The following is a 25,980-nucleotide window of genomic DNA, read 5'->3' as shown; positions in this document are numbered from 1 at the left end:
CATATTAGAGCAATTAACACACATATTTTAATGTCTTTGTATGCCGCTAGCTCCTTGGAAGAGTCAAATCTCTCAGTTTCTGCCGGCTTTTTGATTGCTCTTCAGTGCTTGAACAGTTGCTTTTTTATATTGTGTTTGGACTTTATAATTGTTACAGTATGTTTAAATTTTTTTTAATGTTTATTTATTTTTGAGACAGAGAAAGACAGAGAGTGAATGGGGGAGGGTCAGAGAGAGGGAGACACAGAATCCAAAGCAGGCTCCAGGCTCTGAGCCGTCAGCACAGAGCCCGATGCAGGGCTCGAACTCACAGAGTGTGAGATCATGACCTGAGCCAAAGTCGGATGCTTAACCGACTGAGCCACCCAGGTGCCCCACAGTATGTTTAGTATCATGCAAACGACTCCAACACTTCCAGAAACTATATGGTGTTTCTGGACCAAAGAAAGCTTCCTTCCCATCCTCCATCACTTGGGAATTCTGCAAACATTGTTTGAACGTATTTTTTCCCAAAGTCTCCAAGATCCTGCTCATCACTCTCTTGCTCCCACACCCACACAAATGAAAGCAGTGACACAGAGAAAAGCCCGCAGTAAAGCTGCCTCCCCAGTTGCTGCCAGACAAGTCTGGTCTCCCCTATTATGTTGACTCTCTATAAGAAATATATTTTGATATTTTTTATGCACCTACTATATGCCTTTGGTCTTGTCTTCACAAAGTGCAGAAATATATTAATATAAATATCCATAATATGAAGCAGAGAGTTCCAAATGCTGTGTGAGAGAGAATAAAAAATTGCTGTGGGAATGCAGGGAAGAAATAAATTTCATCTAGGAAAATTAACAGAGGTTTTACAGAGGAGGAGGAGGTGCAGAGAGTGGGCCACAACTGCTAATTCAAGCAGAGACATTTCTATATCTGTTGCTTTAGCAGCACCATCGGAGTGGGGGTGGTGGCAGTTGTCAATATTAGATAAAGCCTTCTACTTGAAGTGTGATCTACAGACATGCTGCACTGGCATCATCTGGTGTTTAGCAGAAAGGCAGGATCTCAGGACCCCCTCCAGGCCCACTGAATCAGCATTTCAACCAGATCCCCAGGTATTTCATATGCACTTTGAGAGGCATTAAGAGAAAATACACTGTCTTTCGATAGAACTATGATTTGAAGACCTCCCCCTCTCTAATCTCAGGCAATCACAGGTGCAGGAGAGGGGGATGCAGCACAAGGAGAAGAAACGTTAATATGTACTGAGGACGCACTACTGGGTATATGTGTTCTGTCATTTTATGCTCATCAGTAAACCTCAGAATTCATTACTTCCATCCTGCAGATAAGGAAATGGAAGCTCAGGAGGTTAAAGAATTAGATCACAAGGAAAGTAGCAGAACCTGAATTTGGACCCATATCTGATGGACTCCAAAGCCTGTGATCTGCTTCTGGTCACACCCCACTGCCTGTCTCGGGTGTGTGATTCAGGAGAATCAGTGCTATTTACAGCACTGCCGCTAACTAGTTCAGTGATCTTGGCTAATTCGTCCTTTTTTTTTTTTTTTAAAGAATTCAGCTCCTTATGTCTAAGTTGATCGTGTTTGAACCACTAAAAGGTCACAAATGAATGAATCCTGAAACAAATGAAAATGGGCATTTGAGACAACCTTAAGACCGAGTGGAGGGAGCCTCTGTTGTGTGATGGTAAATGACTCAGAGACCCAGAAGCAGAATCGTGCAGTGTAGAGTCTAGGATCAGAAACAAGCAGACCTGGTTTCTAGCCCTACCTCTGTCACTTCTTAGTTGTGAACCTCATTTTCTTCATCTATGAGGCGGGGAGAAGGGAGCTAGCCTGGCTACCTCTCAGTGCCTTTGATTGGGTCACGTGAGATTATACATGAAAATGTTCCATGGCGTGATACATAGCTCTCTAATTGCCTTAATTTTTGTTAACACAAATTAGGTATTTCTAAATTAATTAAGAAATGTGATTTGTAGCCTGCTGGCCATGGTAGTAACTGGGAACAAGCTCTGGCAAAGTCCATCATTTCTGTGCTTTTGCTTACCCTAGCAATGGGAATAAAAGGTAATAAAAATATCTCCAGGCTCCACACCTGTGAGAGAGATTGGTGCCAGAAATACAAAGACCATTATTCTCGAGCAGGAAGTCCTTGCTCTAGAACTTCCTGTGATGATGAGATGCTTCCTTATCTGTGCTGTCCAGCACAGCAGCCATTAGCCACATGTGGCTACTGAGCACTTGAAATGTGGCTAGTGCAACTGAGAACTTAATTTTAAATTTTATTTCATTTGAATCCATTCACATTTAAATCACCACGTATGGATAGTGACTACCATGCAGAACAGTGCAGCTCTAGAGCAAAAGTGAGATATGGATCTGTTGAGTAGTGTAAGATTTTATAGCTATATTCTTTTTTTTTAATATAATTTATTGTCAAGTTGGGTAACATACAGTGTATACAGTGTGCTCTTGGTTTTGGGGTAGATTCCCGTGATTTGCTGCTTACATACAAAACCCAGTGCTCATCCCAACAAGTGCCCTCCTCAATGCCTGTCACCCATTTTCCCCTCTCCCCCCACCCAACAACTCTCAGTTTGTTCTCTGTATTTAAGAGTCTCTTACAGTTTGCCTCCCTCCCTCTCTGTTTGTAACTATTTTTTCCCCTTCCCTTCCCCCATGGTCTTCTGTTAAGTTTCTCAAGATCCACATATGAGTAAACACGTATGATATCTATCTTTCTCTGACTGACTCCTTTCACTTAGGAAAATACCCTCCAGTTACATCCATGTTGCTGCAAATGTCAGGATTTCATTCTTTCTTATTGCCAAGTAGTACTCCATTGTACATATAAACCACATCTTCTTTATCCATTCATCAGTTGATGGACATTTAGGCTCTTTCCATAATTTGGCTATTGTTGAAAGCACTGGTTTATAGATATATTCTTAATGCCAGAAATAAATTGATTTTTTTCCTAATTCTGAAACTCTAGCCCCTAGTGCCTTTTTTCCTCCAAATTAAACAAAACATTTTTATAGCATCGTTTCTGATCATGGGTTCCGGAGGAACCCAATTATCACTGTATAGCAATAAAATGTGAAGGTTACCTAAGCAAAAGAAGGATACTCTGTTAATAAATACGTCTGTTCACCTGAGAAGAGAAGCCATTTCACTCCCCTGTCTTTAAAATTAAAAACTGTAGGACGGAAAGCGACTAGGTCCTGTGAGTGGGTGCTTGCCCCACCGCTGCTTACAGCAGTCTCCTACCTTGCATTTTCCGCTCTCCGGCTTATGCACTGGTGCAAGTAGAGATACTCCTGAGGCGCACTGGTGGACAAGGTGGGCTGCATGTGGTTGGACACAGGGGGTTCAAAGGTGAACAAGGTTGGCTGGCTGGAGTGCGATGGGGCTGAGGACTTGCGTTCTCGAAGAAGGTGCTGACTGGAGCTGCTGAGCTCAGCTGGAGAAGAGCGGGGCCCGTGACTGGCAGAGGACATGTTTCTCAGGGAGTCTGTGAAACAAGAGGAGGAGCTCTGTGACTGAAAAGGGGAAGAAAAGTGGCCTTATCCCAAAGTGGGATGTCAGAGGAAGAAGAGATATTAAGAGCAGAGGCAATGATCCAGCAGCAGCCTTCTCTCCCCCTCACACACCTGCTCCTTCTATGTCTGCCTGAGTGAAAGACTGTGGCCTCCTGGTGGAAACGGAGATGCCCTGTCCCTCGGCACTGCCCCTGGAGTCGTCTGGAGTCTGCTCCCTCTCACAACCCTGATGGTGATGGCCCTGCTCCCAGGAGGTGTGGCTGTCCATGGCTCAGGACTGTGACTCTGGCCCTTCTCCAGAGGGAGGGCAGTAAGTGCCACTGCCCTCCTCCTCTTTGGAGGCTCCTGCTGTCATCACCTCTGTCAAAGCTAAGGCTGGCTTTGTTAAATGAGCTTTGCTTCCTGAAGACTCATTGATTCAGACCCTGGACTGTACCTTATTGTGTAAATGATAAAAGCAGAAATGTACTTGCAGCAGACCGTCCCATGGAAGACTGGTCCCAGCTCCTCCTGCCTGCCCTTCCAAGTCCTCTGAGGACAACGATGTTCCCCGTTCCCCAACTCTTGTGCCCACCACTCTGTGTCAATTGGTCTTTTTTCTCTTAATTCTCATCTTAAACTCCCCTCTGTTGTGCTAGAAAAGCAGCAAGGTATTAAAGATAGATCATAGCTGAGAGTACTACCCTCCCAGCCAAGGGCATTACTCATTTGGCTGGTTCTCCAAGCCTAGTCCAAGTTCCTGAGCGTAACACATAAGGCCTTTCACAGTCTGACCTACTTCCTGCTTCTCTCCTCCTGTACCCGAGGCATTCGGAAGCTTCATCAGTCCCCAGACACACCAGCCCCTTTTACAACTCTTTCTCATGGCTTACGCTGTTCCTTCCGCCTGAATTTCACTTCTACTCCACTGGCACTCATATGCAGACTTGAAGACCCTACATGGATATCATATTCTCTCTGAAACCTTCCTGGACTCAGTCCTTTTTCTGGCTGCCAATAGCACTTGGCCTGTGCTTCATTATGTCCACTGTCACTCTGCCTCCCTGCCTGGCCTTGTTTCTATGAACAGTGCCTGATGCTGTTATGTCTACAGTCCCAGGATTCACCTAATAAAGGCCAGGCACATAGACATTTCTTAGTCTGTGGAAGGAGAAAAAAGGTCATGGAGCACACAATAATTCCACGGTGAAACTTCTTGTTCAAAAGAAATAAAGTTTTAAAGATGTAATTGCTGGTGATGTGATAGCTAGTGGGGGATGACATTTCAGGGGTGGTGATGGGGGCTTGCTAGGGCTAGTCAAATCTTTTCAGAGGGGACATACTTCTGTTTCTACTCCCCATGATCTGACCTATTTTAGTATACTTCTCATGGCCCTAGGCAGGATCACCAGCTTGTTAGTGCTCTATCGCATTAATTAGTCCCCAGTCTTTACTGATGCGAGGCAGAACAACTTCTGCCTGTGTACAACAGAAAAGCCATGGGCCTCTGGGGAAAAACTGTTCCATCGACAGCTGTATTGACCTCCAAAATGAATTCCCATTACAGGTCTTGTAGTGAACTGGATGTTTGTTAACAGAATCAATGGCTTCATTACTCCATTAGATTTGCAAGATGAACTCTCTAATGGCAGAGGGGAGAGGGTTTATGCTAGGGGATGGAGTAGCTATGGAGCCAGGGATGGGCAAAGCCGCGGCCTGAGAAGACATAGGGAAGGTGCCAAGAGGAAGCCTCTGGTGCGTTTCTACCTTCCCCTGTGGTCTTTTTGGACTCCTCTACCTCTGCCACCCTTTCAGTGAATGCATTTTTCAGGGTTTCACCCCAGAGCCTCCTCTATCATCACTGACTCAGGACACTCTCCCGGGGTGTTCTCTTCCAGCCAGGTGATGACAACTCTCAAAAAATCCATCTTTAACTCTGTTCTCTTTCCTGGGCTCTCATCTAAGATGCCTGTTGGGCATCTCCATTCAGATGTCCCACAAGCAGGTCAAGCTCAGTGATCTCTTCCTCCTGTGTCCTGCTTCTCAGTGAAGTACATCAACATCACCATCCAATCAGCTGAGCTGGAAATGTAGGTATTACTACAACCCCTCTCTGTTTGTCAACAACCGCACCATGTCACTATGTCCCTGCCCTGCTTAAAATTCTTCAGTGGATCCCTGTTATCCTCAGGACAACGTACAAAGCTCTCTCTTTTTAAAACCATTTTTCTGTTTATTTCTTTAACCTTATTTCTGACCAATCCTTCCTTGTGTTTCAAACAGAATTTTAGGAAAATAGTAACTTTTCTGTCCTATCACTCCATATATCTGGCTGTAAGCTCAGTGAGGGCAGAGACACTGTCTCTTTTCTAACACTTTTATCCCTTGCATCAAGCCCAGTATGTGACACAAGTCCATAAACATGTGTTGGTTAGACAAACGAAGCATGTAGCATCAGGCCACACTCCCTCAATAACGTTCACTGATTCCTCACTGCCTTCAGAATAAAGTTCAGGTTCCCAAGTCTGACAAGAAAGGCCATTCTGTCACAATCTACTTCTCCTGCCTGGCACCCATATATCCTGCATGCCCCCTACGTTGCATGCTTGGACTGTGGATCTGTATAAAAGAGGAGTGACCTGTGCTCGTGGCTGGAGCCCTCTGCTCAGGCTGTGGATCAAATCTGAGAAATCTGTAGAGCTGGAGAAACCACTTCACCTGAGTCTCAGTTTGCAATAAGATGGTCATAAGAATGCAACAAGACATAAGATGGTCGTAAGAATGAGCTGCACAAAGGGTCGGGACAACTCTGCATGCTGTAAATTCTCAAAAGGTATTCTAGTCACTTCTGTATTCCTGCTGCCTAAAGCAGTTCCAGCTCACAGTGCATACTGAATATATACTTGTTGAATGAATAAAAGAATTTTTACTAGCACAAAACCAAATATGCTTGTTTCTTGTGGTCAGAATAGGAGAGGCTTTCAAGATCTGCTAATAAGATGAAGTAGGGGTTATGATGAGTTGGGCCCACTTGGAACTCCATTCTACAAATGTAAAGCCATGTCTATGAAATCAGTCAGCTCCATAATGATCTGCCCCTCCAGAAAAGCTCTTTTGAAGCTGTTTTAGGACTAAACCTTGCCAAAATCTCATTTCTGCTTGCTATAGTGTCCCCCCCAAAACTCACTTTTACATGGAACCTCAGAATGTGACCTTGTTTGAAAACAGCATCTTTGCAGATCTAATTAGTTAAAATGAGGTCATAGTGATGGGTGTACTTATAAGAACAGCAGACAAAGACACATAGGGAGAACACCATTGTGATGACAGAGGTAGAGACTGGATAAACAAAATGTGATATAGCTATACAATGGAATATTATTCAGCCATATGAAATACTAATACATGCCCCAACAGGATGAATCTCCAAAACACTGTGCGAAGTGAAAGAAGCCAGTGTAAAAGACTATAAATTATATGGCTTTATTTATGTGAAACGTCTAGAATCAGCACATCCATAAAGATAGCAAGCAGACTAGTGGTTTCCCAGGGGTGGGGGTGGGATGGGGGAGTGAGCATGGGGAGTGAATGCTAATGAGTATGGGGTTTCTTTTTGGGGTAATGAAAATGTTCCAGAATTAGATGGTGGTGACAGTTGCACAACCCTGTGAACATGCTAAAAAAAACAATGACTTGTACACTTTAAATGGGTGATGTATAGTATGTGCATTTAAAAACACACACACGTATAAACACTTTGCAAAGTATGAAGTGTTAATTATGTGCAAGAGATTAATGGTCTAATTAAATACATCTGACCTTTAGCTTATTTCCTCTCTAAAGAGAATACTGAACACTCCTTACTAAAATAGATTGAATAAGAGACATTCTCCCTTTCCTATCTTCAGTTCCCTGCCCGTCCTCCAACCTTATTGTTCAGGGGGGTTCACCCCACAATCATGGCAAGACAGTAGGAATTTCAACAAAACAAAATATCAAGAAGTCATGTTTGGGGTCAAAAGACCCAAAGTGTAAAAGGTGAATAAAAAAACCCACAGGTGTGAAAACAAATCCATGCAGTTGCATAAAACGTGCATACGATTTGTTTTTATTGCCTGGCTACCTCTTGAAGGGAAGAAAAGAATGCTAAAGGCGTGTGGCTGGGCTGTTTTTGGTATGTGGCTATAACGCTGGTGTAATGATGTGTCTTGGGTCATTAGGAAGGTCAGTTATATAGCAAGAAGAAAATGGACGTTTTCAGACTCCAGGCCTGGGCTTCTATCTCCATGTCTAGACTAAAGATAATGCCAGAAAATGCTTGAGTCAATTTGTTTTCTTTTAAAAAGGGTTTTATTTTTTCCTCTTCTTCCTGGCTTCTTTTTAGGGCCCTAAAAATCACTCCCCTTCCTTTCCACAATCACCCCTGGGAAGCCTGCCCAGTGCACAAACACTCCGCCCACCTTCTTGCAAAACTCTAGAACAGGAAAGCTCTGAAGGATTTTAGTAGAGGGGCCCAGCCCAACCCAGCCCTGCCCAGCCCAGCCATCAACTGGCTAGTGATAACAGGAGCAGGAAAGGGGCAGTTGGCGGGAGTTTCTGGAAAAGATGACTGGCCAAATAATGACTGGTTCCCTTATCTCAATGCCCTTTTTATCTTTATCCTTCTCTCTCCCCAAATCCCTGCCCCAAGCCTCAGTGGGTATCAGAACCCATAAAGTGGTAGACCAAAGCACATGCTGGGACCCAGGCTGGATTCAAAGCCTGGATCTGCTAAATCCTTGCTCTGTGGCCTTGGACAGTTACACAAACCTCTTTGTTCCTCACCTGTTCAACAGGTAAAATACATAGTTTTCCAGGGCTGCCGCGTAGTTTGAGATCATACATATGAAGCACTTAGCAAAGTGCCTGCTCTGATTCCGTAATACGTGTGGAAATGCTGCCACCTTGAAATGGGCCGAGAGGTATGGAGGAGCTTTCCAAGCAACAGAGAACGCGTGGAAGGTAACTGTTGTCTGTTTTAGTTCCAGCTATAACTTGTATGATGTTATATGTGGAAGGAGACCAAAAAGGACAATACTGACTATAATAATCATCGCTGCCATTTACTAAGCACCTACTATGTGTGTCTAGTCTACTCTGTGAGGTAGAAATTATTATTTCCATTTTGTTCCCTTCTTTTTGGATGAAGAAACTGAAGCTCAGAGAAGTTAATAATGAGCTCTGGGGTCACACAGCTAGAAAGCATCAGAGCCTATCTGAAACAGATCTCACTTTCTTCAAAGCCAATTCTTTTCATTCATGTAGAGAAAAGAGCTCCCACGAGATCCCTGAGTGAGGAACGGTATTAGCTTTATGAAAGGCAGAGTCAACTAACAGAATGACAGCCTAGGCCAAGCTCTCCTCTAACCGGCTGAGTGATCTTGGGCATGCCATTTCATCTTCCTGGGACTCATTTTCTCTATTCAAAAAAGGAAGAACTTGGATTAGGTCAGGGATATACATAAAAGCCATCTTTGGGAAACGTAAGAGAGCTGTTCCATGTAAGACCTCATGAGACATATTTACACAGAGATAGAATAAGATCAACTGGTTTCGCTTTTAATAATCTCTGGTTCTTTTTATTTTATTTATTTTTGTTTTTTTAAATGTTTGTTTATTTATTTTGAGAGAAAGAGAGAGCATGCATTGGAGAGAGGGGCAGAGAGAGGGAGAGAGAATCCCAAGCAGGCTCCACATAGCACAAAGCCCAACATGGGGCTCAATCCCATGACTGTGAGATCATGACCTGAGCCCAAATCAAGAATTGGATGCTTAACCGAATGACACACCCAGGGACCCCAATAATGTCTGGTTCTTAATTCCAGGACACAGGTAGAAGAATTAAGGTCAACTGAAAAATCAGGGGCAAAGCAAACTCAGAGACCCAAATGAGAACACAAATTCTTCCAAAAAATCTTTTTTTTTGCATCATCAAAATTACAAACTGGAAGCCACCCTTGTTCTCACTGGCTTTTTCTATCATCTATCTAGGGTCCAAAAGGAGCAATGTGTTACAGAAAAGCCCTGATGTGGGTTCAGAAACATGGGTCAGAAACCATTTTACCACAGGGACCTAAGCAAAACTTTTAATCTCTCTGCACCTCATTTTTCATGTTGTCAAATGCCAAAGAGAAGGCAGTCAATGAACACATTTTGAAAAGAGAATAGTATAGGATTCTACAGGGTGAGTGGCCCCCTGCAGAAAGCTAACCAAAGAACAGGGACCAGAGGGTGGAGAATTCTAGAAACAAAAGCATGCTGACAGGTGCTGAGGGCAAGACTGGATCAACAGTTCATTTTAACTTACAATCACAAGAAATTACTTAAGGTGAATAATCCTGAGAATCATCCGGCACACATCATAATTAGAGGAATTATTCATAAATTTAAGGCCAAACACAAAATAGCTTCATTCTATACGATAACTCACATAATATGGCAACTAGAAAGGGCCCTGGAGTCTAACTGCTCATTTATCACCACTGTCCTTCCCACTCACCCACATCTCTCATTTCCGATTGGAGAAACTGTGGCCCAGAAAGGTGAGGCTCCTTGTCCAAAGCCACATGGTAGGGCAGACCTGAATCCTGGAAAAAGAATTCAGATCTCCTCCTTCAGGGGTCCTTCTACCACACGGAAAGAACGATGTATCAGTGTGAATGAAGATGTACTCCCCATAACGTGCAGGGGAGGGGAGAGGCCATCAAGTCAGGGGATCTCATCACCAGGACACTGACTGGCAGGACTGTTATTTTGTCATGAGTTTATTATGTTACTCACATTTGCATGGTAAGTAAACATTCGCTGGACCAAACTACTGAAGACTAGTATAAATAATTCCCCAAGCTCAAAAATACATCTTCTAGTGGTTTATAAAAACTACAAAACAGAGAAAGAAAAAAGGGGAGGCAGAGACAGGCAGTAACATAAGACCCTGTGAGACTACCCTGTAGGACTAGGCTGCCTGATGCGTCCCCTTCTCTGGGGAAGGATCTGAGAAAGAACACTTCCCCCACTCCTCCGCCTGCCCCAAAGGGCTCTGAGAGCCAAGTCAGAACATCCTGACCTTGACATATAGGATCTCTCAGTACACTTTAGCAGAAATTGATTTTGTGAAGGGTGCAGGGGAGGGAAAGAGAGTGACTGTAGCCGAGAGGCATGCCACATATCCTTACATAACCATCTCTGCCCTTGGGATCCTCACTTTAGAGAGGCGAAACTACAGGCCAGAGCAAATTCCAGGCTCTCCTTAAGGTCTCCAGTTAGAATTAATCATGCCTTCCTCTAAACCTTTTATAGTACCTCATTCTGCTGCTTATTCTTCTTGTGTTGGAGTTCACAAGTTTGTCACACAAAAGTCGGTACTGAGCTGGTAGAAGCCGGGATCTGGCCCATCTCTGTTTCTCTGACAGTGTTTAGCACAATGCTCTGTGCCTAGTAAATGTCTGATTGAGAACAAGGTGTTCAATAAACACACCACGGTGGTGGGTTATTCTTCCTTGGGTCAGAAAAAATGAATGAATAGCTCCAGGATCCAAATGTAAACTATTCTTGTAGGGTGGGAAGAATTATCACTTTGTGAGGTTTTCTGACTTGTGTGTATATCTGTTTTAGGGCAGCCAATCTATATTTAGCCATGTACTGTCCTGTGCATTTTAGAGGAGATCAGGTTACAAGTTTTGTTTTCCCCTAACCTGCCACACCTATGTATGCACCTACGTATGCCGGACCTCATTTGTGACAGACCTTACTCCTTCTCCTTGGAGTGGGGCTGGGTTTGCTGGGCATCCCACTCGGAAAGTTAATTCATACTGGGAATGAAGCACTCCTGCCATTTACTTAGGGTCATGAGCACTGACTGTGGGTACTACAGCAGGGGCTGCAGGCCCATCAGAAAGAACGGATCTTGTCCCTGCTCTACGGGTTTATACTGCATTTAGAAAGACCCTATTTCTCTTCAAGGCAGCACTTCTGCCCTCCCCCAAGGAACTTTGGGAACCTAATGGTATTCCCATAGGAATCAGTCTATCTAGTGGGCACCACAAGCTCACATGACAATGATGCATTTGACCCTTGTGACCTTCCCACAAAAATATCATTGTAAGTTAAGCTAACCAACTTCCTAAGAGGTGAGCTTCCCCTGCCTTCTTTTACACTGACTTTCACTTAAGGGACAACTGGCAACCGGTGTGAAACACAAGTGTCAGATCCTAAAATGGAAGGTGCTTATCAAGAATCATCAGCAGTGGCAAAAATCACCAGAACAATACCCTACACTGTTCTGCTCTGGGTGGGGAGGCTGAGGGACTCAGGAGACCGAGCATTACCTGAAGTACAACTGTGGATTTGGGAGAGGTAGTGTGGTATGGAAAATGAACATGGATTTTGAAATCTGAATCTTAGCTTACTAGCTATGGGACCTAAGGATGGCGTGTGAATCCAAGAATCCTAGTTTGGGGGCACCTGGGTGGGTTCGTCGGTTAAGTATCCGACTTTGGCTCAGGTTATGATCTCACAGTCTGTGAGTTCGAGCCCTGCATTGGGCTTTGTGCTGACAGTTCAGAGCCTGGAGCCTGCTTCAGATTCTGTGTCTCCCTTCTCTCTCTCTGCCCCTTCCCTGCTCACTCGCTTGCTCTCTCTCAAAGATAAATAAAGATTAAAAAAAAACTTAAGAGTTCTAGTTTGTACAGTTTGTAAAATAGCAACCTGTAGGGTTGTCCCAGGGAGTAAAGAGATGCCACGGTCCCTGCACATCAGTACTTCACAGAGGGAGGTCCTTCCTCAGCACTCCATCGTGGAAGGTGGCCTGACATGGGAGAAGAGCTTAAGCTTGGTGTTTGCATACCTTCAGGGTTTGATCAGAGCCAGGACTGGTGCCGGGAAGTACAAATGAACTCAACTGGCCTTTGTGAGGTACGTAGAGGACCCCAGAGGCAAAGAGCCTGGAAGGACCCAACTTCTAACCGGCAGCTTTTCTTAGTTGCTGCCTCCAGTCCTGGTGTCACAATAGTCTCCTGGCTTCATATATGTAGCTTTCCTACTCATCTTCCAGTCTTGTATCTTGACACCTCAACAACTCTAGGTTTTTTCTGCTGGATCCAAAAGGAAGCGCTTTTTTTTTTTTTAAGTTTATTTATTTTGAGAGAGAGTATGCATGGGGGAGGGGTAAATAGAGAGGGAGAGAGAGAATCCCAAGCAGGCTCTGCGCTATCAGCGCACAGCCTGATGTGGGATTCAATCTCAAGAACCCCGCAAGTTCATGACCTGAGCCAAAATCAAGTCGGACACTTAACTGACTAATCTACCAAGGCATCCCAGAAGTGCTTGCTATCTTTTTAACACTGTTAGAAAGGCCAACACCTAAGACCATATGTAAATGTGTCTTGGTAGGCCTGTCAAGGTATGTTATTACATGAGAATAGGGGGTGGCAAACTATGGACCATAAGTCAAACTGGGCCTACCAGCTGTTTTTATAAGTAAAGTTTTATTGGAACACAGCTATTCATTTACATACTGTTTATGGCTGCTTATGTGCTACAACAGTGAAGTTGAGTACTTGTGAGAGAACATAATGGTGGTAAAACCTACAATATTTACAATCTGACCTTTTACAGAGGAAGTTTGGCAACCTCTGGACTAGAAACTGTCATTCTGGTTTGTGTAACCATATCCTCTTTCAAAATATTAGCATCTAATTTAAGTTCATCATTAAGGAGACAGAGGCTGAAACCAAGACCAATGAATCCCAAACTTATGCTTTGAAAAAAATCAAAAGGAGGAATCACAAGAAAAGCCAGTTTGGAAAGTGCATTAGTATAATTATAAGAAATCCTGTTCTTTTTCATTTTAGTACATCTTGGGCACAAACAACATGCTAGTCACTGGTTAGCATATGGAATTAAAGGATTCACAAAAGTAACATGATAAACATATTGAACCAGGCTTGGAGAGAAGTCACCAGATTGTTCTTTCTGATCCATAATGGTTTATTCTTCTTCCATATCACAGATGCACAGGTCTGGAACTGACCAACAGATCACTTAGTTTAATTTTTTATTTTACTGATAAGAAATCTAAGGTCCAGAGAGACCAAGTATTTTCTCACCAGTGACTGATTGGTAGTCCTGAGAAAGAATGTAAGTCCCTTATTTTTCAGGTTTAGTGTTTTTTTCTAGTAATACATCTCATTAGAAGAACAATAAACGTTCTAAGTTTGAGTAGACTTTTCTACTTCTGAGGACAGTGAAAAGAGCTTCCACCTAATAATCTAACATGGTTCCCTGAAGTTCTCAAAAAAAGGACCATATTACGACTGGAAAGGGTTAGAATTATTATTGACATACTCTTTGATAAAACAGTAATACTTTCCTATGTGTATACAGTACCTTCTCATTTGCTTTGGTATAATTAATACAAAAAAAGCATGCTGGGATTATGACAGAGATTGGGCTCAATCTATAGATCAATCCAGGGAGAAACAACATAGTAACATTAGTGAATGTTTTACTTTACAACATGGCTTCTCTCTCCCTTTACTGGTCTTCTTCATTTCTCCTGGCAATGTTTTGTCATTTTCTGTACAGAGATCTTGTATGATTTTTGTTAAATTAAGTGCTTTATTTTTTGAAGCTGTTGTAAAAGAAATTTTTATTATAATTTTATTTTCCAATTGTAGGTTGCTCTCGAAAACTCTGACATTTATAACAGCCCTACAAAGTTGGCAGGGCAGTGATCTTTCCAGATTCATTCAACATAAGATGAGACTACGACTCAGAGGAATAAAATGACTTACTCAGTGATCTAGAGCTCTCAGGAAATGCCCAAACCAGGACTCAAGCCCAAGTCTTTTACACACCAAGTTGAAGGATCATTCTATTATCCAGCAATATGTGAGGGTAGATGAGGAGCATATACTTATAAATTATAAGTGCTACACAAATATCCACTGGAATGGGCAAAAAAAAAACCTATTTTAATAGGACCAATAAAGAAACCAAGGCTCAGAAAGGCCTTTCCTGATCATCTGACCTCAAGCTACTCCTAATCACGTTACTCTGTCTTCTCCTCATCAAAGCACTTATTGCTACCACTTAAACATTTTGTTTTTCATCTGTCTCTTCCCACTTGACTGTGAGCTCCCTTAAGAGTCTGAACCTCACATGTTCTATTCACCATTGATGCTTCAGTGGGCTGGCCATAAAATTCTGCCTCTCTGTCTCCTGATGTGGGCAGAACTTACTGATGGCCCCAGCTGCTGGCCTTCTGCATCCCTCAACTCCCCATAGCCATTCTCATCCAGTGTCAAAGGAAATGGCAGGAGTATTGCTACAGGCCTGTTCCTGTGAGACACGAGACTCCTTTAATCAGAGACCTTCTCTTGAGAACGTTCACTGATCCAGAGGAAACTGTCCTAGAACTGTACTGCAGTCTAATCCTTCTCCTTGCCTTCTGTCACAGGTGTCAGTCCTGTACCCCACTGAAAGGCTTTGCTCCCTTCTCCCACTCCTTCCCATTATCCCTCACAGGTGTCTCACCCAATAAATCTCTTGCAGGTCTTAACTCATCTTGCATCTGCTTCTCAGAGAACCTGAACTCCTAGCCTCAGAGTCTAAAACAGTGCTTGATGAACAAGTGGTTGGGCCAGGTTCATACTGCAGATAAACCACAAACCCAGAATTAGAACCCAGTCCTCTGGTCCTTCAGTCCAAAGCCTTTTACACTCAGATCACCAATCATCTGAGAAATATGTCCTTGGTGCCTTTGTCCAGGGGGCCATTGCTCTGATGGATTTTTTGAAGGGAAAATGTATTCACTAATGGTCAAGTCCCACAGCTGGCCTCTCAGCCATGATTGTAATTATGGGGACTCTAGTGGGTGTAAGAACATTTGTCCCAGATTCAGAGGGAATGGAAGCTATGGTTTAGGTCAGTGAGGAAAATCTGGCTTAGGTTTAAATTAAAAGCAGCAAAAACTCTGTGTGATGTCCTCTTAAAGGAATATAAGGAGAGCGCCTACCTTGGCAAAGCCACAGAAAGTCAAGAGAGTGCAAAGGCAGTGGGAAGTCTTTCCCAGGACTTTGTGCATGTGCTGAAGACTCTGTACGGGGACTTTGATGACTCGAGGCAAGGACTGCATCTGGAATTTCAGGATATGGGCTTAATAGTTAAGAGCATGGACGCTGGAACCAGACTGTCTGGGTCTGAATCCCAGCTCCTTTGCTTACTAGTTGTGTGAATTAGGGAAAGTTACTGAACCTCTGTGTGCCCCAGTTTCCTCATCTGTAAAATGGGAATAATAATAGGTATCTATCTCATAAGATTATGAGTTAAGATCTGTGAAATGCTCAGAATGGTCCCTTGCACATAGTAAGCTCTATGTAAATATTAGCTTTTATTAGTAGTAGTATTAGTACATTTAAAGAGACACCTTTGTTTTTGAGCACCTCAATAAATTAAGTGTAATGTATCTCAAATCAAGGAAGTCAGCAAGGTTTATCTGATAAACATACTAATCACGCTCAGTAAAAATGTTCTGGAGTTTGGGTAAAATAGAGACAGTGTTACTTAGGATGTTTCAGTATGGAGGACAGAAGAGGAGCATGGTGCATATACTCAAAGGACCACTGTGAAGATCACTGGGAAGGCAACGACGATTTACGGGCCACACATTTAAGAGATATTCAGTGTGCGCTTATCATGTACCAAACCCTGGGCTCTGTAATTTAAGTGGGCTCTTATCTAATCTTTATAATGATCTTGTGAAGAATGTCTTGTTTCTATTTTAGTGATACAGAAATTGAGGCTCAGAAAAGTAAATTAACTTACCTGTGTTAAGACTGACGTCATCAATGTTGTGGGTTCATGTATTTATATAATGCCAAGATCTATGCTCTTTGTATTAAAGTGGCCTTCTAGATCAGTGTGTATGTGTGTGTGTGTATATATATGTATGTATGTACACATGTGTATAAAGTGTAGGTAGGTACACTTTATAAATTATATAGCCTTATGTAAATGTTAGATGCTATCACCATCACCATAGTCTGGAACACTAGCTGGAAGCCAAGAAACCCAGGTGCCAATTCTAGCCTTGCCAGTTAGCTGTAGGATTTTGAGCAAAGTAGCTCCCCTCCTTTGACCTTTGGATACTGTGTTATTTGAGGAGTTTGGAACTAAACCCTCTCTAAGGGCATTTTCAAGACCTCATATTCTAGAATTTTCTCATTCTATGAAATCTATTCCCTTCTCTGTCTTGGCTGAGTGTTTTGGCTAATATGATTCACCAGCCATGAAGAATTTTGTTCACTGACTTCATCCACAAAAGGGGCGAGGAGATGGTGAATGAAAGCAAACAATAAACAAATGATAGCTATGTAAAATGAAATTTAGGTCAGTGGCACACCCTGTCTCTTCAGTCTAGTTAGTACATCATCCATCTTGAGTTTTTATTTTTTTAAATTCTTTATTTTTGTTTATCGTTGTACTTTATAGCATGTTTGCAGCAGACCAATATTTTTACACTGTGTCCCAGCCTTCCCGGGTCACCATGGGAGTGAGAGAAGGCAGGCCTTCTGGGTCCACCTCCAGCTGGCAGCACTTGACTCTCTGTCCCCTGCAATATTCAAGGTGGCTTCCTTTCACCTGTTTTATATGTTATGTTCCATGCAAGATACAGTTAACAAGCAATGCAAAGAAAAAAGCTTGAAAATTACCATTTTGGTCTCCAATTTTAGTTTATAGTTGAAGAAACTAAGATCAACACACTGAATCAGTAACAAAGCTGAAATTTAAAACCAGGACTTTGACTCCCAATTCATATCCTAGAGACAGATGACCATGTCTACTGGTTTTGTTGAGCTCAGAATCCTACAAAGAGCTGTATGTGAGTGGATGTTTAAATAATCAAGATCTTCTGAGGCCCAAGGTGACTTACCCCTAAAATCAAAGTCATAATTCTATCTCTAGAAGAAAAATAGACTCAGATTGGGCTTTGGAATCTGGTCTGGGACCAATTCAACAATACTTAATTACCCTCCTTCTCTAAAGATAATCAGAAGCAACTCAAAGAACAAAAATGGGGGGGACGTCTCAAGAGATGTCTGAGAGCTGTCAGAGGCTTCTGGGATTGAAGAGTCAGGATGAGGTGCTCTCCTCTCTAGCAGTCTGGGTTCTGGCAGGTAAACACTAGACCTAATCCATGCTGGCTGCCTGGGGGCTGGTGAGGGGGCATGTCTGGTACGAAAGGGAAAGCAGGAAGAGGGATCCAGGCTCAGAATGAAAAGAAGAGGGTTGGGTTTCTCTCCGACGCCTTCTCCTCCTCCAGGGGGGCTGGGCCTCCCTGGAGGCCTGGGCTAGAGCCTGCTCCAGAAGAGCACAGGGGTGCCTGTGGGGATTTTATGGAGTTCATGTCCCAACTCAAAACCTACTCTCAGTGTGAGCAGACCCAGCTGTAGACAAAAGAAAACAAACAAAAAAAGATGGAGGATGAAGGCCTGATATTTCAGAGTTATTTAGAATAACATTTTTCTTTTTAAAAAAGGCATGAGGATTTCAGATCTGGCTGGAAACTAGTCTGGATGTTTATTTTCCTCATTGTCTCAGTGGAAAAAAAGGGTGGGTGATTCAGACAGCAGCCTCCGCCTCTGGGCTGGGGCCCGGGTCAGTCTCTACTCTGTTCTTTGCTCCTCAAGGAACTTGTCAGCCTCAGGAGAAGCTACATTTTACCTCCCACATTTGCTCTAAGCTTCCAATAAGGATCCCCCAGAGGAGCTGGGGGATCTGAGCTCGGCCAAAAAACAAAACAAAACAAAACAAAACAAAAACAAAACCACCAAGAGCAAAAGGTAAGAGAGGGAACAAGGGAGGAGATGGTCCTCCCAAGGATAAGAAGAGAGAAAGGGTGAGGTCTCTGAGAAAGGCCTTTTCCTCCCTGCCCTCCTCCACTCATGGCTCTCCCACTCACTGCATCTGGGGGAAAGGGCCAAGGTCACCAGAGGGCATCTGGGTGGACTGCCTGGCTCCACCACAGCCCTCCCTGCTGTCCAATGTCCAGCTGGAATAAGGGGTCCTGACCTTTAAGGCACCAGTCCTTCTTTCTAGAAAGGAAGGAGCTGTTTGAAGATACCCCCTTCCTGCCCTTGATAATAGTCTCCCACTGAAGGTTGAAGATTTCCCAAAAGCATCCAGTGGGGACTCAGGACTTAAAGCAATTCTGCTGTCGAGTTACTAGGGAAACTCATGGATCACTAGAAGTTTCAGTATTTACAAAATACTTAAAGGTGGGGCAGCCTAACTCAAAGCTGTGGTAGAGATAAAGAACAGTTAGTTGGAACTCTGGGAAGTCCTTATTCCACAGAGCTGGGCATATGACTGCCATGAAGCTCCTGTGAGGGGGGTCAGAAGAAGGGAAAGAGCTAAAATGATACATAGCATATGGAGGAGGCCCAGGCCTTATTTCAAAATCTTCAAGAATTACTAAGGACACTCCCTGAGTTCTAGTTCTAGTGGTTTGTTAGCTAGTCTAAGATGGATTGTGCTAAATAACATGTACTGGTGAGGGTGTAGAGAAAAAGGAACTCTCACGCATGGTTGGTGGGAATGCGAACCATGCAGCCACTGTGGAGAACAATATGGAGGTTCCTCAAAAGTAAAAAATAGAACTACCATATGATCCAGTAACCACACTACTGGGTATTTATCCAAAGAGTACAAAAACACTAATTTTATTTAAAAATTTTTGGGGGGCGCCTGGGTGGCCCAGTTGGTTAAGCGTCCACCTTCGGCTCAGGTCATGATCTCACAGTTGGTGGGTTCAAGCCTCACACTGGCCTCTGTGCTGACAGCTCAGAGACTGGAGCCTGCTTCCGATTATGTGTCTCCTCTTTCTGCCCCTCCCCTGCTTGCACTCTGTCTCTGTCTCTCAAAGATAAATAAAAATGTTAAAAAAATAAATAAAACAATTTTTTTAATGTTTCTTTTTTGAGAGAGAGACAGACAGACAGAGTGTGAGTAGGGGGGTGCAGAGAGAGAGAAAGAGAGAGACAGAGACAGAATCTGGAGCAGGCTCCAGGCTCTGAGCTGTCAGCACAGAGCCCCATGTGGGGCTTGAACCCACAGGCTGTGAAATCATGACCTGAGCTGAAGTTGGGCTTAACCAACTGAGCTACCCAGGCGCCTGACAAAAACACTAATTTTAAAAGATACATACACCCCTATGTTTATTGCAGCATTATTTACAACAGCCAAATTATGGAAGCAGCCCAAGTGTCCATCAACTGATGGATAAAGATGTGGTATATATACACAATGGAATATTACTCAGCCATAAAAAAGAATGAAATATTGCCATTTGCAACAACACGGATGGAGCTACAATGTATTATGTTAAGCAGAAAAAGTCAGAGAAAGACAAATACTGTATGATTCCATGCCTATGTGGAATTTTAAAAAAACACAAAAAATGAACAAAGGAAAAGAAAGAAATAAACCGAGAAGCTGACTCTTAACTATAGAGAACTGATGGTTACCAGAGGGGAGGTAGATGGTGGGGGATGGGTGAAATAGGTGATGGGGATAAAGGAGTGCACTTGTGATTAGCGCTGGGTGTTGTATGCAAGTGTTGAATCACTATATTATATACCTGAACTAATATAATACTGTATGTTATCTATACCTGAATTAAAATAAAATTAAATAAGATAGATTATGCTACCTTGCTAATTTAGCCCTCAAAGTTTAATATTAATGTATAGACAGCACTTTACTTTCTAAATGGTCAGTTCTCAGTGACGTAGAAACTTCCTGCTTTTACCCTCTGCTGGCTATTTTGTGACTTACAAGAAGCTGTAGCAAACAGGTCTGCGAAGCAGGGCTAGGACTAATGAGGAGTTAGAGCACACAGTCCTTGGACGGAGTTAAAGCCTTGGATTCTAGCCTCAGCAACACTGCTTTCTGCACCATTTAAACCTTAGCATCCTTACCTGTGCAAGAGGAAGAATGCTAGCAGCCCTATCTTATTTTGTTTGTTTCTTTACACTGAAAGGAGACTGTATAAGTGTTTTGTAGTCTGTCAAGTTCTCTAAGGACACCAGATACTTAAATCCTGTTCATCTTGACCTAAACATATAAAAATCATCATCACCACAACCACTACAGGGAAAACAGTGAACCAAGCAGGTATTGTTCACACTGTGCAACTATTGTCCTACCTTCCTCCCAACAACTGAGAGGGAGCATCACTTCCACTTTATAGATGATGAAACCCCAAAGAGATAAAGTTACTTATTCAGTACCATAGAGCAAATAAATCACAGAGCTGGGACTCAAGTACAGCTAGCGTGCCTTTCAGAGTCCATGTAAAAATGGCTGTGCAGGCCTCAGAATAGTTACTGAATACATAAAGGAGGGAGGGGACAAAGGGAAGGAGTCCTCGCCTTGGAGGATTCAAAGGATAGGGGTGAGGGCTTCCTAACAGTGGATGCCTCCTGAGCCCATGAATAATTCATCAAAGCTCTGTGCTGATGGCTGGTTCTTTTTGTGTGTGGTGCATCTGGTCAGGGACAGCTGCCCACAACTGGGCCACAAATGTGAGGACTCAGACTCGCCTGCTCATAAACAGAGCTCACAGAAGCTTCCTGCTCCCTTACTCTGGGGACTGAAGGCTATTTTGATTCCCAGAGGAAGATGGGGTTCTTATTTTTGTGCTTGTGCGTACATCTGTGCGCGCACACCCCCCGCCGCCCCCCCCAGACTCTACACATGTGATATGAAACCTTCTTGATATTCTTGGAATTGCTTTTCCTTCTGGAGCATCATCCCTGGTTTCCTTTTGGACAGAGTTTCCTCCATCCTTATGTCCATATTTAGACTCAGTTTCACTCCTGGTCTGTTCTTGATCCTAGACAGCTTTTATCCTAGGCATTTTTGGCTAGGGTATGTGAGGAGTTGGAGGGTGGCAGTAGAAAGAAGAAGCTGGGGGTGGCAAGAAGGCTTTTTTTTTTTTTTTTTTAAGACTCCATCTGCCATAGAACCTCTTCCAGACGAAAGTGAAAAACAGAAGTGTTTTTTTTTTTTTAAATGGGTCCCATCACAACTCTTACATAAAGAAGGAAAAAGGGTATATCTGCTTGAAGGAGGCTTCCCATGGAATGGAATGTTTCCAGGATCAAGCAGTGAGCAGGGATACAGCCTTGCACAGCCCCAGGGGATAGCTCTGCACAGAACACAAGGCCAATACTCCTCTGGGGACTATGAAACCGAAGTGGCTGTCAGAGGTCTGAGGTCTGTCTTGGTGAATCCAGAGAGAAGCAGAGTCACTGGGGGAGAAGATAATTTTATCTCTATTCAACAAAAAGACACTGGGATTCCAATCACATGACCTGTTCATATAACCCCAGAGTTGTGATTCAAACTCAGGTATCCTTACCCCCAGCCTACAGATTCAGCAATAGTGTGTGATGACTGGATTAAAACCCTAGAGTTTACTAAATTCTTGGGACAGTCCAGTGGAAGGATTTGAGCAATATGGGTTGGTGAGGAGGGAAACCTGAGCCAGCTGTAGGACCCCTTGTGGAAGGGGTCAGAGAGTGCTTCCAGCCCAACGCATAAGGTCCAAAGAGGCAACAATATCTGGGCTTGGTTCTGGCAGATGTTTATATTCCAGGAGGTAAGAGACAAAGAGCATATTACTTAAAAAAATTTTTTTTTATGTTTATTTAGTTTTTGAGAGAGAGAGACAGAGCATGAGTGGCAGAGGGGCAGAAAGAGAGAGGGAGACACAGAATGAGAAGCAGGCTCTGGGTTCTGAGCTGTCAGCACAGAGCTTGATGCAGGGCTCGAGCTCATGGACCATGAAATCACGGCCTGGGCCAGAGTCAGGGGTTCAACCGACTGAGCCACCAGGCACCCCAAGAGGCAGCATATTATAATGCAAAGTCATACCTGGGTTAGACTAGAATCTTGGCTGTCATTTTCTAGCTGTGTGATTTTGGGTCAAAACTGTTCCTCCCTCAAAGGATTCATGTGAATTTTTAGTGAAACTTTATGCAGAGCTCCTACTTCACATAGAGTACATGCTCAATATATAGCTCCAATTATTTTCTTTTGTGGCCACTGAGGGTTAGGCGTCAGTACCGGGTGTTTTCCATATAAGAAGGCTGCTGACACTGACACCCAAGAGACTGGATTATTCTCAGTAAGCCCCAGCAAAACGAGAGCAGTGTTGTATTAAGGAAGGCTCAGGGACAGATGACAGAGAGCCCATGTGAACCCAGCCGAGGCAGGTAGGAGGACAGAGAAGAGCTGGGGTCCTGGAGTGCTAGGCAGGGAAGAAGAAGCACTCATTCTCCTTATTTGAAAAGAATGGAAATAAGTCAGTCAGAGAAGGACAATATCATATGTTTTCACTCATACGTGGATCTTGAGAAACTTAACAGAAGACCATGGGGGAGGGGGGGAAAGTTACAGAGGGAGGGAGGCAAACCATAAGAGACTCTTAAGGACTGAGAACAAACTAAGGGTAGATGGTGGACGGGGGAGAGGGGAAAGTGGGGGATGGGCAGGGAGGAGGACACTTGTTGGGATGAGCGCTGGGTGTCGTATGTAAGCCAATTTGACAATAAATTATATTTAAAAATGAAAACATTAAAAATTAAAAAAAGAAAAGAATGGAAACACAGTTGATAAAAGTGATTAAATGAAATAAATAAAAGTAGGTAATCAAATGTTAATTTCCTTCCTGCTTCTCCTCTATTCCTGACTCTCAGTTAAAAAACCCCACTTATTTGGGTGATTAGGCTTTAATTCCTTATCTGAGGGTTTTATAGACATAATCCATTTTTAAGAAAGTCTCTAAATTAAAACGTAAGCCATTATGTGGCCGGATCTTTTAACACAGTAAATTCTCCTATGATGGAAGAAAAGCCTGTTGTCTCCCTCAGAAAGATCTCACAAAGAATCCAAAACTTCTGTCACAGACAATATCCTTACTCTGGTAATGAAACTACCTGGCATCTAATAAAATAACCCCCTTAAGAAAAGAAGTTGAAGGTTTAAGGGAATATATCTTTTAAAAGACAAGGTTAGTGGAAAAATACTGACTTGATTATTTGTTACTTTTCCCTCCTCCCTTCCCTCATTGAGCTGGTGGTACAGGCTGGTGTCTCCATGCTTGGTGATGCCTCTATTACAGTACTCCCCCATGACTGCCTGGTTAGAGGTCTGCCCCCTTCACTAGACTAAGATATCTGAGCACTGGAACTCTACTGGTCATCTTTGTAACCTCAGTGGTTGTGACAAGGACCATCACAAAATAAGTTCATGAATGGATGAATTTTCCTACCAAAGAAAACAAGCCTAGATAAATATGTGGTTCTACATATTTGCATTTGAACTGTACTTAAATCCTATACAATAAAAGGATCCAGATAATAATTCCTTCTTAAATTTGTGATTAAAAAATATATTTGCACCAAGAGTAATTTTTGTTATATCTCAAGGATATGTTTGTCTTGGTAGGAACACCTCTAATCCCACAAGGAAATAATTCAATTAAAAGGAATTTGCTCACATAGATTAATGGAACAGAAGAGAAAACCCAGGAAATAAACCCACAATTACATGGTCAATTAATCTTTGACAAAGGGGGAAAGAATATGCAGTGGGAAAAATACAGTCTCTTCAACAAATGGTGTAGGGAAACTGGACAGCCACATGCCAAAGAGTGAAACTGGACACTTTCTTACACCATACACATAAATAAACTCAAAATGGATTAAGACCTAAATGTGACACTTGAAACCATAAAAAATCCCTGAAGAGAGCAGAGGCAGTAATTTCTCTGACACTGGTTGTAGCAGCTTTTTTTCCTAGATGGGTGTCCTGAGGCAAGGGAAACAAAAGCAAAAATAAACTATTAGGACTTCATCAAAATAAAAATTGATTGTTGTGAAGGAAACGATCAACAAAACTAAAAGGCAACCTATGGAATGGGAGAAGACATTTGCAAATAACATATCTGATAAAGGGTTAGTACCCAAAATAAATAAAGAGCTGATACAACTCAACACTCAAAAAACAAATAATCCAATTAAAAAATGGGCAGAAGAGGGGCGCCTGGGTGCTTCCGTTTGCTAAGCATCTGACTCTTGATTTCAGTTCAGGCCATGATCTCACAGTTCATGAGATCAAGTCCTGTGTTAGGCTCTGCTCTAACAACGCAGGGATTCTCTCAGCCCTTCCCCAGCTTACATGCATGTACTCTTTCTCAAAATAAATACTTTTTAAAAAATGGGCAGAAGACATGAACAGATATTTCTCCAAAGAAATCCAGATGGCGACAGACACATAAAAAGATGCTCAACATCACACATCATCAGGAAAATGCAAATCAAAACCACAATGAGATATCACATCACACCTGTTGGAATGGCTAAAATAAAAAATACAAGAAGAAAAAATTAACACAAGAAACAACAGATATAGGCATGGATGTGAAGAAAAAGGAACCCTCGTGCACTATTGGTGGAAACGCAAACTGGTGCAGCCACTGTGGAAAACAGTATGGACGTTCGTCAGAAAGTTGGAAATAAAACTATCCCGCAATCCAATAATCACACTATTGGGCATTTACCCCCCAAATACAAAAACATTAATACAAAGGGATACTTGCACCACTATTATTTACAACAGCCAAACTATGGAAGTAGCCCAAATGTCCCTCGATAGCTGAATGGATAAAGAAGATGTGGGGTGTGTGTATGTGTGTATGCATGTGTGTGTCTATGTGTATGAATGAAATCTTGCCATTTGCACCAACATGGATGTATCTAGAGTATATTATGCTAAGTGAAAAAAGTCAGTGAGAGAAAGACAAATACCATATGATTTCACTCATATGTGGAATTTAAGAGGCAAAACAAATGAGCGTAGGAAAAAAGAGAGAAATCAAGAAACAGACTCTTAACTAGAGAGAGCAGAGGGTTACCAAAGGGGAGGTGGGGGAGCAATGGGTGAAACAGGTGATGGGGATTAAAGAGTACATTTATTATGATGAGCACTGAGTAATGTATAGAATTGTTGAATCACTGTTGTAATATAATACTGTATGTTAACTATACTGGAATTAAAATTTAAAAACTTAAATAAAAAAAGCAATTGCTTTCTGATTACTTTCTTCCCCAATCATACCTATTATTTTTTTTTTTAAGCTGAGGTATTCTTTGGACCTATCTCTAACATTTATGAAAGCTTGGAGACTGGGGTTGGGGAGCTAAGTCTATGGTTTTTCCCTTCTGCCTTTTTTAAAAAAATTTTTTATGTTTTTATTTTATTTTTGAGAGAGAGAGAGTGTGTGAATGGGGGAGGAGCAGAGAGAGAGTGGGAGACTCCAGACTCTGAGCTGTCGGTGGAGA

At 42.7% G+C, this 25,980-nt stretch overlaps 1 protein-coding gene across 3 annotated transcripts in view; it reads right to left on the bottom strand.

The window, feature by feature from the left end:
• GAB2 (GRB2 associated binding protein 2) overlaps positions 1-25,980 on the bottom strand; it is a 190,735-nt gene that overhangs the window by 27,265 nt on the left and 137,490 nt on the right. For 2 of the 3 annotated variants that reach the window (XM_043580126.1, XM_043580125.1), the window contains exon 3: positions 3,282-3,525. In XM_043580126.1, the coding sequence (XP_043436061.1) occupies positions 3,282-3,525 (244 nt within the window). Of the gene's footprint in view, positions 1-3,281; positions 3,526-3,664; positions 3,837-25,980 lie in introns of those variants that run through there. The other variant, XM_043580127.1, reaches the window with a different exon arrangement.

This window comes from Prionailurus bengalensis, chromosome D1, assembly GCF_016509475.1.
Source record: "Prionailurus bengalensis isolate Pbe53 chromosome D1, Fcat_Pben_1.1_paternal_pri, whole genome shotgun sequence".
NCBI lineage: Eukaryota > Metazoa > Chordata > Mammalia > Carnivora > Felidae > Prionailurus > Prionailurus bengalensis.
Note: the sequence above shows the minus strand (reverse complement) of the source record. Positions and strands in the feature narration are given on the sequence as shown.